At 44.2% G+C, this 17,252-nt stretch overlaps 1 protein-coding gene across 3 annotated transcripts; it reads left to right on the top strand.

Moving 5' to 3' along the window:
- The first annotated feature begins 1,564 nt into the window (after positions 1-1,564).
- On the top strand, positions 1,565-15,665 carry epc2 (enhancer of polycomb homolog 2 (Drosophila)). Of its 3 annotated transcripts, none has more exons than XM_061234826.1 (14): positions 1,565-2,116; positions 7,206-7,365; positions 7,757-7,902; positions 8,377-8,583; positions 8,710-8,858; positions 9,737-9,866; positions 10,240-10,425; positions 10,624-10,713; positions 11,099-11,247; positions 11,768-12,093; positions 12,926-13,053; positions 13,696-13,855; positions 14,331-14,643; positions 15,160-15,665. In XM_061234826.1, exons 1-13 carry the CDS (start codon positions 1,964-1,966, stop codon positions 14,639-14,641), a joined length of 2,295 nt encoding a protein of 764 aa, XP_061090810.1. In that variant the 5' UTR covers positions 1,565-1,963; the 3' UTR covers positions 14,642-14,643; positions 15,160-15,665. The 3 variants fall into 3 exon arrangements, with proteins under 3 accessions (XP_061090810.1, XP_061090808.1, XP_061090809.1); XM_061234824.1 differs by having other exon boundaries at positions 1,566-2,116; positions 14,331-14,613; XM_061234825.1 differs by lacking the exon at positions 1,565-2,116 and adding an exon at positions 4,613-4,766 and having other exon boundaries at positions 14,331-14,613.
- Positions 15,666-17,252: the final 1,587 nt, after the last annotated feature.

Here is a 17,252-nt window from a genome sequence, read left to right as displayed (position 1 = left end):
CCAAACCACTGCTTGTTTCCTCCCAAAATGCACAAGACATGAAGACAGCCTACATTCCAAAAAGAGTAAATGACGAAAAAAGTAGAACGCCAGACCAAGGTGCAGGACTTTGATGCTAACTTCCAATTCAAACCAAAAGGTAATAAGCCAGGTGTGCTGTTAAGTCTGGTATCTCAGCATGAGGTCTGCTAGGCCATCTCCATTGAGAGACACACACTCGCACAGACACATACAGACACAAAAATGGCCGACCATCCCACAAAGAAGTGATAAAACAATGTTAATTATTTCCAGGAAATAATTGCCACAATCAAATGTCATAAATTCGACTTTGGAGTTGCCTTCAATCCAGTCAATTAACTTTATGAATTCCAGTACTATATCATATTTACAGAATTGGGCATTTTGCCATGCATTTAATTGGGAATGCTTGTGAATAATAATCTGAATCTTTTAATGAGCTGTCTGACGTAAACTACATTCAGTCAGCACTTTATTTGGTGTAGCCTATATACTTAGAACTTTGGTGTGTTTGTGAGTTCATATATGTTCTTCTGCCTACCACTGTTGTAACAAGTGCGTTACTTGACCTGTCTTTGCTGATTAAATATTTGCATTAACCAGCTGGTGCACAAGTTTACCTAATAAATTGCTCACTGAGTGTATATTTGGCAAATAATTTAGGTAAATAATTTAGCAGGATTAAAATCATTGCAGAAATGGCATCAATTCAAACAGGGTTATACTGTCCTGCAAGCACAAACATATTTTCCAGAAACTGTGAGGTAGATATCAGATATCAGATGTTGTCCAGGAAACTGCGCCAAATGTCTGAGTGTATCACTCAACACATTTTCTGAAATGCAGTCTAGTTTCTGAAGAGTGCAGTGGACAGCCATTATTATACCATCTAAGGAGGCCAAGGAATTATAACTAGAATATCTCTTTAGAAACTCATGGAATATAGATCACAAACTTAACCATAGACGTCAGGTAATCTAACAGCCCAAATTGTACATGTATTTTCAAGATTAATTTGCAATTAGGACCCAGGCATATATAATTAGTATGGCAGTACATATACACTGCAATTTATATGAATTACTCATAACAGATAGCTTAATTATTGTTTATTTTAGACACAACCATACACACAAGAAAAGTTAAGGCTAGCGACTCAGGTAGCCTAGATAGAACCTAACATGCAATGATAGTTTGCACTCGTTCTTAATAAGATGTTGTAAAATGTTATTCTTAATAAGAATAGCATTTTAAATGTAAATATTAAATTAAATATATTAAAGTCTGATTCTGACCAACACATTTGAACAACTGACTAACATTACAAACAATCGTTATGGAAGATAATGTGCATTGGGCCCACTTTTATTGCTAAGATTTTGCAAATAGCTTCTTAATTAAATCCGATAGCTCATCATATTTTCCCGTATGTAAAATTACCATACTGAATGAACTTCACTTTTATTTTTCGATTACGATCATCCAGTAGCCGGCAATTATTCACTTAGTTGCACGAGGGTGCAAGTCAGACATTGCTGGCATGTTAATACGGTCCTTGTGCGTCTGCTTTGCATGTTACGTATGATTCGTAGCTCGCGAAGTACTTCTGTTGCATGTTGTATGAGCTGCGCGCGCAGCGCCACGGCCCATGTTCTTCGGGTGTCTCGCGTTGGCTGTCGGGATCACTTTGCCGCTGTGTGGAAATGTCCGCCATGTTTTCCATGGCGCAGGGAGCGGATCGGCCAAGAGAAAATAGGTTTTAAAACCAGCAAAACTCGATAAAAATGGCTTCTCGTACTGGATTCCGTGCCAATGGGAACCCATGAGTCAGACCGTGGTGAAAATAATCGGGTGCCCTGTGGCTTTGGACCGAGTTTTTGACTGAATTCTGGCAGGATAAATGTTTCCTCCACATCTTGTGTTATTGTGATAGGCGAAAACAATGAGTAAACTATCGTTCCGGGCGCGAGCGCTAGACGCCGCCAAACCTCTCCCCGTATACCGCGATAAAGACCTTCCGGACCTAAACGACTGCGTCTCCATCAACCGAGCTGTCCCTCAAATGCCAACAGGGATGGAGAAAGAAGAAGAGTCGGTAAGAAAACGTTTTTGACACTGTAATTGTTATTAATTTGAGAGAAAAGCTGGGTGTTAGTATTCTCGTAGTATTTACGGAAAAATACCAACGTTGCTGTGTGTTGTGCGTACAATAGGCCGAGCATTATACGTAGACGGCGTAACAAATCGTGATACGATACCGCAATTTTTACACTAGTGGCGTATTCAAAGAATTCCGCGTAGAGTAGCTGCTTTTGGTTAGATGGGACGTTTATAAATGTGCGCAGATGTCTTCGTGATTTCCAGCGTAGTCAATTTTGGGCTTCATCAGTTTTTGTGACTCATCCATCTTTGTTCCGAGGTAGCGTAGTTTACGTAAGGAAGTCAGCAAGTCAAGCTTAGAAGAGAAGTTGGGTTTGCGTAGTGCTGCGTTCATTAATAAATTGGAAGCATTTTACGTAGATTAGCGTGCTAGCCAACGGGCTAAATCCCGCCATTGATCACGTGGCGTCAATGTTAAGACGGTTCATTTCCAATTACTTTGCAATATTGGAACATACGTAACGTTACTAAAATTACGAATTGTGTATCTTTGGCTTGGCTAATGTTAGCTAGACAGTTAATATGTTGGCTAGTTACTAGCAAGAGATGTTGCTGCTCGCCCATTCATTCACGATGTGCCATCCGTGACATCATTTGGTTGTGACGCAACTGGCCCTCCATCTATGTTTGCGTGTGTGTGGAGACGCCAAGATTTTAGAAATAAACTCATCACTTGATCTTGTGAATGAAACATGTTGTTGACATTACAGACATGACTAGCTATTTTCAGAATCCTCGTGGTTAACTTAGCTACCACTGGATGGTGAGGCCGATGTATATTTGTTTTTAACTCGTCCAGTAGTTTTCTTTTTTTGAGAAAATTCGAATTCACTGTTCTAGATCTTAAACATTAATTGGTTTTCAAGTCAGACTTGCAGATTATTACCTATACAATTTAGTCATCTAGTCACCTCACTTGATTTTCTCTCAGCCATGTATATTTGAGATATATGTGCACTGTTTGTTTACAGGTGGATGAATCCTGGTCAGATTTACTGTGGCGTAATTATTTGATTATTATTAGGTTCAGCTATTTTGCCAGGTTCCTTGTGATGATCACAGGTTTTGGTTTGTGTTCCAAGTTTGCTGTCCACACTAGTGAAAACAAAGATAAAAGGAGTAATACTTATCCTCTAACCGGGTATGCCCAGATTGCCATAAGGACTAGCTACTCGTACTGAACAAGGCCCCCAGTCTCAATGAGTACATCATAGCACATCATTCTTAAAATACTTTAACTGTGGGAAAAGGTATTGGAAACTCTCTGTTCTTGGATAATTGCAACCTTCGCTCTGCTCACTGTGGAGAAACGAGTCTTCCTCCACGTGTGATGAAGATCACCCTCCCTCCTCAAAGAAAAGTGCTGAAATGATTTTGACTCTTGAGGGAAGGACTTTTTATGACTTCATTGCCCTCATTTCTGCCCTGACTGATCCACATTACGTGTGTGCGATATATCGTCTATTTATCGTCACTGAGATACAAGCATGCGAGAAACGCATCGCAAAAGAATTGGAATTGTGATCAATAATATTTATTTAAATTGATGTTCTGTTAAATTGATTGGCTGTTCATGTGCAATTTGTTCAATAAAAGCATGTTGGAAATAATGCATAATGTTTTTAATTCCGTGGGAATAGGCAGTTCATTGACTGGGTTCTATTAGCAGTGTACCTGAAGCAGAAAGGCATCAGAACTGTGCTCACTTCAATATTTGTTTATTTATCGCAATTCATATAGTCATCACAATATCATTTTTTTGTCACATCGCATATTTTCCTCATATTGCGTCACCTGAATCCACACGGTCTGAAACAACTTCAGTAGGAATGTGACACACAAAACGCCCTGTATCTCCAAAAACAAGCCCTCTTCTGATCTCTGATCAGTGTGCGGGACGGCTGCCTTGATCAAAGAGGCAGGGGGCCACAGACAAGGTTAAGCAGGCCTTAAATATCCCTCTTGAAGATGATCGATATTTTCACCTTGATCATGTAGAATATAGACTGAGTGTAGTCCGGGGGCTTAAAGGGGGATCAGTGACAAACTGCATTCTCACAGAGTCTGCCTGTGTCCAATCTGCAGTTTTAGAGTCTGTGAATCGAAGCATTCAATTGAGTCATTTTTGGTGAATATTATTTGAAAGGGAAAGTACCGTAAATCCTCAAATTGTGTCCGGGGTTTTTTTTTTAATTTACATAGGCTGCACAAAGCACAGGCCTTTATTTGGGGCAGGCTTGTATTCGAGGCAGGACTTTATTTCTTATTTGGCTTCTGTTGTAGAATTTTATTCTTGGAAATAAAGTAAAAGGCTCCGCTTAAAGTGGGCCAACACTGTTCAACACTTCCTGTAACCGTTCAGAAATCAATTAGTGTAGGCTAATCAGGAAACCCCGTTTGGTAAGTCATAGTGTCAGTCTTAACAGAAAACAATGAGTAAACTAACGTTGCGGGCGCGAGCGCGAGACGCCGCCAAACCTCTCCCCGTATACCGCGGTAAAGACCTTCCGGACCTAAACGACTGCGTCTCCATCAACCGAGCTGTCCCTCAAATGCCAACTGGGATGGAGAAAGAAGAAGAGTCAGTAAGAAAACGTTTTTGACACTGTAATTGTTATTAATTTGAGAGTAAAGCTGGGTGTTAGTATTCTCGTAGTATTTACGGAAAAATACCAACGTTGCTGTGTGTTGTGCGTACAATAGGCCGAGCATTATACGTAGACGGCGTAACAAATCGTGATACGATACCGCAATTTTTACACTAATGGCGTATTCAAAGAATTCCGGTTGGCTGTTCATGTGCAATTTGTTCAATAAAAGCATGTTGGAAATAATGCATAATGTTTCTAATTCCGTGGGAATAGGCAGTTCATTGACTGGGTTCTATTAGCAGTGTACCTGAAGCAGAAAGGCATCAGAACTGTGCACACTTCAATATTTGTTTATTTATCGCAATTCATATAGTCATCACAATATCATTTTTTTTGTCACATCGCATATTTTCCTCATATTGCGTCACCTGAATCCACACGGTCTGAAACAACTTCAGTAGGCGTGACACACAAAACGCCCTGTATCTCCCAAAACAAGCCCTCTTCTGATCTCTGATCAGTGTGCGGGACGGCTGCCTTGATCAAAGAGGCAGGGGGCCACAGACAAGGTTAAGCAGGCCTTAAATATCCCTCTTGAAGATGATCGATATTTTTACCGTGATCATGTAGAATATAGACTGAGTGTAGTCTGGGGGCTTAAAGGGGTCTGCCTGTGTCCAATCTGCAGTTATAGAGTCGAAGCATTCAATTCAATTGAGTCATTTTTGGTGAATATGCATCTTATTTGAAAAGGAAAGTACCGTAAATCCTCAAATTGTGTCTGGGGTTTTTTATTTACTTAGGCTGTACAAAGCACAGGCCTTTATTTGGGGCAGGCTTGTATTCGAGGCAGGACTTTATTTCTTATTTGGCTTCTGTTGTACAATTTTATTCTTAGAAATAAAGTAAAAGGCTACACTTAAAGTGGGCCAACACTGTTCAACACTTCCTGTAACCGTTCAGAAATCAATTAGTGTAGGCTAATCAGGAAACACCGTTTGGTAAGTCATAGTGTCAGTCTTAACAGATTTAGTTTATTGCAAATATTCTCAAACACAATAAATCACATGCAAGTCCAGAATCCATAAAATAACAACTTGCCAGACACGCCTTCATGAACAATAACAAATTAGCGTAGATAACAGCAAGTTAAGGATCTTTTTTTCCTGAAGTGCGTTTTATTGTGAGACATGCGTTTCGTTTGGAGCAGCATACCGGTAGGCTATCAAAAGATTTTCTCTTTGGTTTGGAATTTAATTTACTTTTGGACTGTTTGATTCTATTGCTAAATGTTGGGACTGATGGGCACTGAAATCTGGGGGGTATTTGATGATTCACTGTTAAGTTTTATGTAGTTGAAAGTTTCATTAATTTGTGCGCTGTGCTTTAAATACACGGAAACCTTATTGCGTAGCCAAGTAGCCTAAATTGAGTTAATTTTTAATCTTGCCTGATTTACTTTTTATTAAATTCGTAGGCTGGAATGCCTCGCGGCAACAATTGTGTTTAAATGTATACTGCTTCAGCCTTTGCCAAGCTACTTAGAAGGGGGCGGCAAGCGACTGGTAGCTTGAGAGCAACGTGTTGGATACCCATGGTGTAGGACAACGACTTTTCATTGGCAACAGTATTAAACCAACCAACAATATAAAATATTAAGAAGAGCTCTTTTATTTTATTGAGTTAAATCGAAACAATGTCTTCTAGTGCTCATGGACTGATAGCCCTACTGGTAGGCAATATTACCCCGGCTTGTATTTGGGAGCCGGCCTTTATTTGTCTGAATCGGCCACGCCCCACGCCCCCGCCCCCGGCTTCAAATAGAATCCCGGACCCAATTTGAGGATTTACTGTATATTGATTTTGGATGCTCCAAGCAATGCTCCCTGTGCCTGGAGCATCCAAATTACCTTTACTTTCAAAGTTCTGCCAGATTTTTCACAAAACAGATTTATTTTCCTTAAGGATTTCATCACTGTTACACGTTCAATCACATTATAAGTTCTGGCGTTAAGGTGAAAGTTTACATTTTATGGCAGCGGCCATTTTGAGTTTAATTGAGTTTAAATGCGTGCACTGGTGTCGCAGCATGTGCACACCCCCCCCCCCCCCCCCCCTCCAGTTTTATTTTCTGCGGTGTATTTCTCTGTTGGCACAGTGAATAGAAGCCTCCGTGGCAGGACCCAGTGGAAGGTGCCTGGTTTGCAGACCTCGGTCAAATCCGTAATCTTTGAATTGATCTTTCCTAGTGCAACCAAGCCAGCCAAGGGGACCAGAAGGCAGGCTTTGCACTTTCTGAGAGTATTTCATAAGTTCCAGCACTCCAGACAAGCATTTGAACTCAAAACGATCACGTCTGGCTCCGGTCTGCCTGGTTACGGGTGACCTTTTGCTTGACGCGTGCGGTAACCCTCCGTCCTCTCTGTGTTGCAGGAGCACCATCTGCAGAGGGCCATTTCGGCGCAGCAGGTGTTCCGGGAGAAGAAGGAGAGCATGGTCATCCCCGTGCCCGAGGCCGAGAGCAACATCACTTACTACGACCGTCTGTACAAAGGGGAGTGCTGCGTTCCCAAGCAGCTTATCCACATTCAGCGTGAGTTTGTCTGTCTCTGTCTCTCTGTCTCTCTCGTGGTGTTTTTAGCACTGGAGTTATATGCGGATGTTAATCGCAAGGCTCCCGCCTGCAGATGCAGCAGGGTTTTTTTTGTTTGTTTTTTTTACACCCCATTTTCTCTTTCTTTCTTTTTTCTTCTCAGTCTTTAAACCTCTGACGCACTCAGAGCCGAGCGGTTGGCTACACGCGCTCAGTTCAATCAAGATAAAGATTGAATCAGCACCTTTGCTGAATGGCTGGTTTTCAATGCCGTCACCCACCGGGATAAGGCTTTCGCAGCCCTGCTGTAATAAATAAAAAAACCACGCTCGAATGCGTAGGGTTTGTGCCTTTACGATGGTGCTGAAGGGTTTTTCATGTTGCTCTCCAGCTTTCAGCCTGGACAACGAGCAGCCTGACTACGACATGGACTCCGAAGACGAAACCCTTCTCAACAGACTCAACAGGAAGATGGAGATTAAACCCTTCCAGTTTGAAATCATGGTCGACAGGCTAGAAAAAGCCAGTGCCAACCAGGTATTTCTTTTTGTCCTGCCTTTACATTACATTGACTTAGCAGACACTCTTATTTTGAATGACTCACCAAAGTGGAGAACATCAGTGTTTCTCAAGAACACAGTGTGATGGCACCAAGAAGCCACAGAAGGTCCATGTATAATCAATGAGGGTGCAGTTAGTTGTACAAACCAGCAGTTGGTAATGAAAACAAAAGTAAATACTTTTACACAGTCTTATCCTAGATTTACACAACTATACCCAAAACAATGTTATAACGTCCACATATTTTATGCTGGGCAGTGCTCTTGTTGCACTATTGTCAGTTTAAATCTGGACCCACCAATGTGCTGTTGGTGTCTCGTCATTTGCTACAATTTTCAAAGAAAACTATCTGTATCCCTGTCTCCCTCTATCACTTCCTCTTTCCCCCGCAACTCCCTCTCTTCTTTTTACTTCTCCCTCCCTCGCTCCGTCCTCCCTCTTCGTCTCCAGCTCGTCACTCTACAGGAAGCCAAACTGCTGCTGAACGAGGACGACTACCTCCTGAAGTCGGTCTACGACTACTGGGTGAGGAAGAGGAAGAACTGCCGGGGGCCTTCCCTCATCCCGTTCATCAAGCAGGAGAACCGGGACGGGTCCACCAACAACGACCCCTACGTGGCCTTCCGCCGGCGGACGGAGAAGATGCAGACCCGGAAGGTCAGAGAGAGCCTGGCGCTTTCCGCTCCGGGCAGAGGCTGCGGGGTGTGACTAGTCTTGTAGCTTTAGCCGCTTTTCAAATTGACTGAACGTCTGTTTCCTTTAACCCCCCCCCCCCCCCGGCAGAACCGCAAGAACGACGAAGCCTCCTATGAGAAGATGCTCAAGTTGAGGAGGGAGTTCAGCACGGCCGTCACTATTCTGGAGATGATCAAAAGGAGGGAGAAATCCAAACGAGAGCTGCTTCACCTGACCTTGGAGGTGGTGGAGAAAAGGTCAGAGAAAGCCTGATATACCCCTCTATAAGGCCCTGCTTTTACCCACACTTACAAGGTCCTGATTTTACCTACCTGTGAGGTCTTGATTTTTACCTTCATACAGTATAAAGCCCTGATTTTACTCTCCTATCATGCCCCGAGACTGCCCACAGGCCCGTATACCCCCACATAGGGTTTTGGTGATTCAATCACGCAATGTGCTCATTGTAAGCCACTTATTATCTATGAGTCTGCATCCAAGGCCTTACTTGTAGGCCATTAGCAAGGAAACTGCACATATCTGGGTGCACGGGCTCTCCAGGGCTGGAGCTGTATGTATACCCATAGCTCATGCTATTGTTTATCCTGGCATTGTTGGACCTTTTCTATTCATGCTGTCCATTGTTGTCTGCGTTTGCATGCATGTACTCTGATTTTATTATATTACACAGTCCTATAATTGCCCCTAGGCATCTGTGCATGTCTTGTATTTTGCCTTCTGTAAACACTGTGCTGCTTATTGTCCATTGTCTATTTAACCTTGCTTAGCAACCTTGGGCTCTGAAAAGGCGTTTAATAAATAACATTTATTGTTATTCTTATTACTACCTCTGAACAGGGTGATGAATAACTTTGTTTTTGCCCTGCCGGTCACTGAAATCTTTGCGGTGATGTATTGTAGTGCTGAAGGAGCTGTATTAATAAGTTGCGAGTAGGGGCGGCTTACCCTGCCTAATTTACGGCCTTCGTCACCCAACAGCTAATTTTCAAGTATGTCGCTTAAGTGATTGGCATGTCCCAGTTGTACGTGTTTGTATGTTTTTTTTTAATCTGTGTGGGTTTCCTCCCCTTTTTGTGTGTTCAGACTTTTACTCGTTTGTGCTTTCCTTCGTCAGATATCAGATTGGCGACTTCGGAGGGGAGATTCTCAACCAGTTGGCCATTCCTCGAACTGAAAAGCCCATTTACACCGCGCCGATATCTCTGCCTAATGGAAATCGCCACAAAATGGACAATAAAACCAAGGTGAACAGACATTTGGAAGGCATTCTTATGTATGTATAAGGGGAATATATTCATATAGTAAGAATATAATATAGAATATCCAGGTCATATAGGAGGAAGGGAACTGGACTTCCCAACCCTCTTCCTGGAGATCTACTGTCCTGTTGGTTTTCATTTCAACTCTAAATTGGCACGCATGATTCCACTCAAGGTCTCTCGTGAGCTGTTGAATGAGGTGTGCATTGTTCGGGTTGGATTGAGAACCTATAGGACGGTAGATGGACAGGAACAGGGTCGGGTAGCCCCGCTCTCGTGCTTCAGGTAGAGCGCAGACGGGCTGAACGGTCACTCCTCCTCATTACGCGTTCTCACGCCGAACCATGTTCTTCCTCAGCGTCCGCATCACATCTCGGTGAAGGACGAGCTGCCTTTCGACTTCGTCCGGCCGAAGAAGAAGTACCCGAAGAAGACCAAGCTGGACGCGCTGAGGCAGCAGTGCCACCCCATCCACCGGGCCGCCATCAAGCGGGACATCAAGCAGTACGATTTCCACAGCTCCGGGGACGAGGACTACCCGCAGGTGAGGGTACCGTACGCACCTGGGCGGCCTCCATCGGTAATGCCATGTAGCGTGACTCTCAAGCCTCTTCCTGTCTCTACTTTCAAACAAAAGCAAGATGTTTAAGGTTTACCTTTCATGTTATTCACATCCCATAAGCCCTCCGGCCCATTTCCACATATTAAGTGTGTGTCTGTGTGTGTCTGTCCCTTCTCACAGGTCCAGTCCCCTGTCTCAGAACCAGACGAGGAGAATGATCCAGACGGCTTGTTTGGTTTCAGGAGGAAAGCTGGGTGTCAGTACTATGCTGTAAGTAAAGTGTCTACTTGTTTCTTGTAGACCAGCCTGGACAAATGGCCTAAGATTACTGATGAAATACTTTAACTTCATTTCAATACATTAACCTCTATTCAACAGACAGGCTTTTAGGTAATGCACATTTGGTAGTAAAGAGTAAAGTGTTCTTAGAGAACTACTTGGCTAAACTGAGGATTGTAGCATTGATTCTTGCCTTTGTAGCTTTGAATGTGGTCTTCCCCTGTTTGTAGAATCGCGTCTGTAAAAACATCCCAAACAGGGAAACGCAGGCCTTGAGTAACTTGCCGATTTCAATTCTTTTCATGCTTTGATGCTGCGTAAGGTTTTTAAGGAGAAACGGAAAGGGTAGCAGGTGTTTATGTTTCCCCCTCCCCAGCCGTGTGAGGACCGCAGCAGCTCCCCGCTGTGGGATGGCCCCCCGGAGGCAGGGCAGAGGGAGCTGCATCTCAGACACTGCCTCACCGCCCTGTCCGTCCCGCGCCGGTGCGTGGGGCTCGCCCGCCGGAGGGTGGGCAGGGGAGGCAGGTACGTACCCTAAACCCTCCCCCAGCCAACCTGTGTGGCCTGTATGGAGCCCTAAACACCATCTGTCACCTTAAACCCCCCCCCCCCCCCCCACCTCCCCTCTGCGGAGCCCTAAACCCCTCCACCTCTCCTGTAATGAACCCTAATCCCCTCTTGGCTCGGTGTTTAAATGCCATTGTGTTTTTAGCTGCTTGTGGGTCCCTAGATGTGTGTTTGCAAGCGTTTTTGCGCGCACACGCATGTGTGTGTGCGCGTGTGTATGCGTTTACTTCCTCTTTCTTCTATTCCCTTCCTTTCCCCCCTGATATTGAATGCCCGATCTCATCCGAGCCCATTGCTGCAGCCTGCACTATCGATTCAGCAGAGCGCAGACAAGCAAATTAAATGAGAAATGGCTAGTCCTGCTGTTTGATGGCCTTTAAGTCTGTGGAAAGTTGTGGAATTCAATACGAGGAAGCCTGAGGCAGCACTTTGCAGTTTCTAGAATGTTCTAGCCCTCACCCCGCCCGCGTGTCTCCAGGGTCATCATGGACCGGGCCTCCTCTGTACACTACCGCGTCCTGAAGCTGCTGGACCCGGAAACGTTCGCCCCCGCCGGGGAGCGCCCGGACCCGGCCGGGCGGACCAACCCCTCCGCCGCCCCTCCCGGGAAGGCCGGCTCCCTCTCCGAAATCCTGGAAAACATCCGCACCTGCCGCTGGCGCTGCTTCAGGCCCCGGCCCCTCCCGGGCCGGGACGGCGGCGACGAAGACGGGGGCCCGGAGAGGAAGACCGCGGGGGCGCCCGGCGACAGGCTTCAGGATGCTTCCGGGGCCGCTCCGAACGCTCCCAAGAACCGGGCTCCAGGTCAGCATGTTCCTCGCTTCCTGCTGTTCGTTCCGTCATTAGCCCACCGCTGGGCCCTGGGGATGCAGACGTGCAGCATATTACCAAGCGTATTAGCAGTTTAATGAATATCAGCTGGTTGTTCGTAATTAACAGATGGTGGCGTCGTCCGTCCGTTGAGCTACAACCCGTCCTAACATCCCTGTGCATTAATGTAGTGCATATGCACAGTGCTTTCATTAATTAAATGTGATATGGTAAATCATATTGTCACTACATATCTTCATTATGTGGATGTATGAATACTAATAAAGAGATGACCCGTGTCAGCTGCAAAGTCGCATGTTAATATTCAGCATTCATCTTGTATGAATATGAGGTGAAGGGAGGTTTTTCTTTAGTCCTATGCATGGGATGCCCGGTCTGGAAGACGAGGCAATTTTCCATTTTTGCAAGCAAATGTGGCCATTAGAAGAATGTTGTTGGCTACAGTTGGCAAGAAATTTTAACTGGGGTTTTTTTTGAAAGGGTACGCAATTTAAAGGGCTCCTACAATGTAAGTTGAAAAAAATGTGAATTTAATTTTCCATGTTCAGTGTTAAATGACACGTGCCTTCCATCGCAGAATGTTAAATAATGGATATGGCTTTAAAATGTACAAACCATAAAATAATAATGGACATGGATATACAAACCCAGCTGTTCCCACTGCCTTGTTTACTCTGCTTCATATCATTTCTCCCCGAATCCCAACGCTGAACGATACCGTCCAGTGCCAACTGGACAGGAAGCGAGGCGAGCCTCATATCCCTCGCCCGGCTGACCTCTGAACTCTGCATTTCCCTGGTTACAGGCATCACGGAGGAGCAGTACCAGACCCACCAGCAGCAGCTGGCTCAGATGCAGAAGCAGCAGCTGGCCCAGCTGCGGCAGAAGCCGCCGTCCCAGAATGCCTCGCTGCCAGTGCGTCTCAATGCGCAGGTACCTGTTCTCCCGCCGAGCCCGGGAGGCCTGCAGGACATGACATTTATTTGGATCCACAATAACTGCACATACAGCAACCTGTCAACGTTGCCTGCTGTGTCCCCTTGTACTAATTTGTACTGATCTGGTACAAAAGGCTGAGGTTAGCTGCAAAAACATTAATCCTCTAGGAATTGCACATTGGGGAAAAAATATCTCATATCCATTTGCTCTTCCAGCTTTGTTTTTTGGCATTCATTTCTGACAGGAAAAGCATAGTTTTTTTTAACTGTAGATTGTAAATCTGCCCATATTAGGCAGAAGTGTCCTGAACACTGCAGTTTACTTTTGCAGATACTTTTGTAAATATTCTGAAGTATGCTATTTTGTCACATGGCCTTTTAGTTTAGTTTAGTTTTTGACAATAGAAAGCAATAAGACATGCATCACGGCTTTGAATAATTGTCAAGGATATCGCAATAGTCACATTTCCATTCCCATTTAAGACTTATTTCCATTGGGGTCCTTGATGTCTTGACAAACGTCTTGGCCAATATGTGGTTTAATCTCCATTTACTCAGCTGTACACATTGGTTGATATTTCATATTTGAGAACTTGCCGCCTGTAACGTCTGGACCTCCCCGCTTCCCGTCCCGCAGGTGCCAGGCCCTTCGGCCCGAGCGGCCAAAACCCTGGACTCGGCCAGCGCCCACTTCGCCGCATCCGCCGTGATCAGCGGCTCCGGCCCGGGGGTCCCAGAGGCCGGCAGGGACCCCCGCAACCACGGTGCCAGCGTCAACGGCCTGGGCCAGACTTCAGGTGCCCTGACCGATACAGCGCTCGCCTCGAGATGGCTGTTGAAATTGGTTGGAAAATTCGAATGAAATGCCAGGCAGTTTTACTGATGATTTTGTGATGGATCCATGTTTATTACAAATGGGCATTGAATCTCCTTCACAGTCAGATTCAGGTCATAAGTGTAATACAGAGGTTTGCATGTTTTGTGTGGCGGCCGTCATATAAAACATGCGCTGTTCCCAGCGTGAAGGGGGCCTTGTGAAATTGGTTGGAAAATGTAAATTATTACTTATGCTTTTGACCAGAAAGCAGGGTTATATAGGTTCCAATACTGCAGATGAACTCAATAAAGTATTTGAATCCAAGCATGCAAAAGTATTCTAATCCAAAACAATTACTTGTTTTCTTTTTTTGTATTTAATACAATTTTGTCCTGTGCATCTTTAAAGATGAGTAGTCTTGTGTGCTAACAGTCTGGGTGCGTTTGATCGTGCAGGGACCTCCAGACCCCCTCACTCCACCAGCAGTAGCGTGCCACCCTCGGTCCCAGTGCAGCTGCTCCGGACCAGCTCTGCCCCCGGGGGCCCCAACGCCCCCCAGTCCCTGCCGGGCGGGGCCCTCCTGAAAAACGTGGGCGCCGTGTCCCCCGTCAACCTGCCTCTGGTGGGCCGGGCCTCGGCCCCCTCACCGTCTGCCTTAAAGCTGGCCACAGTCGCTGCCACCGCCCTGGAGAGGCCCCCCAGAGTCACCCCCGCCAGCGGAGTGGGCAGCATGGCCAGGTCCGCCCCGCGACCACAGCCCGTGTGAGAGTGAGTGTGTGTGCGTGCGTGTGTCCGTGATTGGGAATGTGGGCACGTACCTGCGTGTCTGTCTATGTGAGTATGTGGGCATGTACATGTGCCCATTGGGCCCTTGAGCAAGGCCCTTAACCCTGCATTGTTCCAGGTTTGTCTCCTGCTTAATCTTATCAACTAAGTCGCTTTGGATAAAAGCGTCAGCTAAATGATGTATAGTAATAGTGTAACGTGTGTGCATGAGAGGCTGAGAGCCCGCTTGTGTGAGTGCGTGTGCATTTACGTGTATATTTATGACCCAGTTCCAGGCTATTTTAACTGTCAGTGGAAGTGGTTTCTTGGGTGTTTGTTTCCTGTTGACACTTGCCACAGATTTCCTGTTTTATTCTTGACAGTCTCTTGTCAACTGTTGCATTTGAATTTTTTCTCTTTATGACTGTGGGGGTTTTGACATCAAATTCATAAGTAAATAAGTCCATGTGTGTTTGACATGAAATTTTCTCAGGCGTGCATTTTATCCGTCTTTTGCAGAGAGAACCATGAGCGCGAGAGACTGGCTCTGAACGGAATATCGGACACCACAATGGCAATGGAGGTCACATAGTCGCTGGTGCACACGCGCACGACAACCACTCCACTGACTCGGAATGAATTCACACTTCCACTTCTCTGTGTCTTTGCTCATTTTTACACGGACCTATATTCAACTGCAGCATATCAAAATATTAAGAAAATTTTGTCTATATATATAAATATATAAATATATAAATGTACATTTTGTAAAATTGGGAATATCACTACCTTGTAAAATAGTATATTTGTATCATTAGTATGTTATTTCTGTTACTTGAATTCTAGATATTTTGTCATCATGCTTTTGCACTTGAAAATGCAACCGACAAGAGGAAACACAAGGTGCAGAGATTCTGTTTGGGGGATCATGAGAATGGGTCCTGCCTCACTTGTTTTAACTATTTATTTTGCAATGTTTACATTTTGTATCTTGTACAAATAAATCAAATTTTGTGTCTACAAAACATGGAGATTGCCAGAGTTAACATAGATTTCTTGTACTTTTTTTATTTTAAAGGCAAAGTAACCTTTGCCTGGTTCATTTGGTTTCAAAAACTGAATCGATAGTAGTGCATTTTTCCATTGAAAGAAGTATTTTGTATTGCTTTAAAGGGTTAATGGAGAGCAATTGGCTTTTTAATGTTTTACAATTGTCATTTTGTTCCAGTGTCAACACATCAACATTTCCTAAATGATTGTGAAGATGAGAAAATGTTAAACGCATAGGAACTATTTAGGTTTTTTTAAAAATATATATTTAAAAAGAATGCACATTTCTGAATCTTACATTCTCGTTCTCCAGGTGTAAAAAGAGGAAAATAATCGTAATACATTTGCCTTTTTAAACATAACAGGGGTTACGTGAATGCATATTACACAGGTATGGATCAATATCGGTTGTGTAATCTTGCAGGCTATTGGAAACTTGTCAGATCACCCAAGATCGGGTAATGCATCAAGACAAGTCTCTTGTATTCCTTTTCTTTTTTTTCTGGTGGCCACCAGCCAAGTAACAGTTAAGGAAACACGTCTGAAGATCAGTGTTGCGCCTCTGGTAGCATAGTTCAATTGGTGTAGTGAATTCCTGTACAGACAGTAGACACATATTTAGTATTAGTTGATGCACTGCTTCAGACAGACGTTTCCCCCTGTTGCTTGTACTCGGAGTATTTATGAAGAAAATCATGCAGGGAAATAAAACCAGTACATATCAGGAGAATGCAGCGATGGCGTCTTCTTTCCTCATAGAAACAAGTCTTTCATGCCTTCAAGCACTTTCAAGGGATGGTTTGCTTGTGATCTCGTACCTTAGAGGGTTAAAGAAAAGAAGAGATTTGCATGGTTTGTGCTGTAGCATTGTTTTGTTTGCTGATAGAATATATTTATCCTAAATCAATGTTCTTCCATAAAGCAAAGGAGACCGACACCTATGTAGAGTGTAAAGCAATGGGATTCTGATTTTACCTTTTAATCTTAAATAATTTCAGGATGGGCTCTTGACGTGGATCGTATCCAAAGCTTTGACTCTGTTTTGCTCTGAATTAGCAGCCCCTGCATTTTTGGGGAAGCTGTAGGGATCATCAGTGATCCGTTTCCAAATGAATTATAGCATCCTAACCAGTAGATGGCACTTGTGTTGTGTTTCTCTTGGTTTTTTTAATGTTGTGTTTCAAACACTTCATTTCAGGATGATATGAGAACTATCATTTTGTTTTTCACAATACATTATCTAAGGGGACTAAAAAGTCATACAACAAATAGTGAATCTTCAGCAACATATCATTAGTGACTGCCCTCCTGTCACTCAAAACAGAGAACTTAACTGAATAGCAGCAGCTCCGTGTGAAATATCACTATTAAATGGGTCTGAAATGAGCTTCCTACCCACCGATAACGGGCCAGTGTCCTGATATGCAGGATGACACCTTCAAAGGGGAATGCATGTACCCCAACCTTGTTCATTAATGTTGCAGCAGACAGCCGTAACTCCACTGCACCGTACTATATCAAATAGAAATGTTTCTTTGATTTGTTCACTGACGAGACAAGAA

The sequence above is a fragment of the Conger conger genome, chromosome 3, assembly GCF_963514075.1.
Source record: "Conger conger chromosome 3, fConCon1.1, whole genome shotgun sequence".
Lineage (NCBI taxonomy): Eukaryota > Metazoa > Chordata > Actinopteri > Anguilliformes > Congridae > Conger > Conger conger.
The sequence above is the reverse complement of the archived record's forward strand: the minus strand, read 5'-3'. Positions and strand labels throughout refer to the sequence as shown.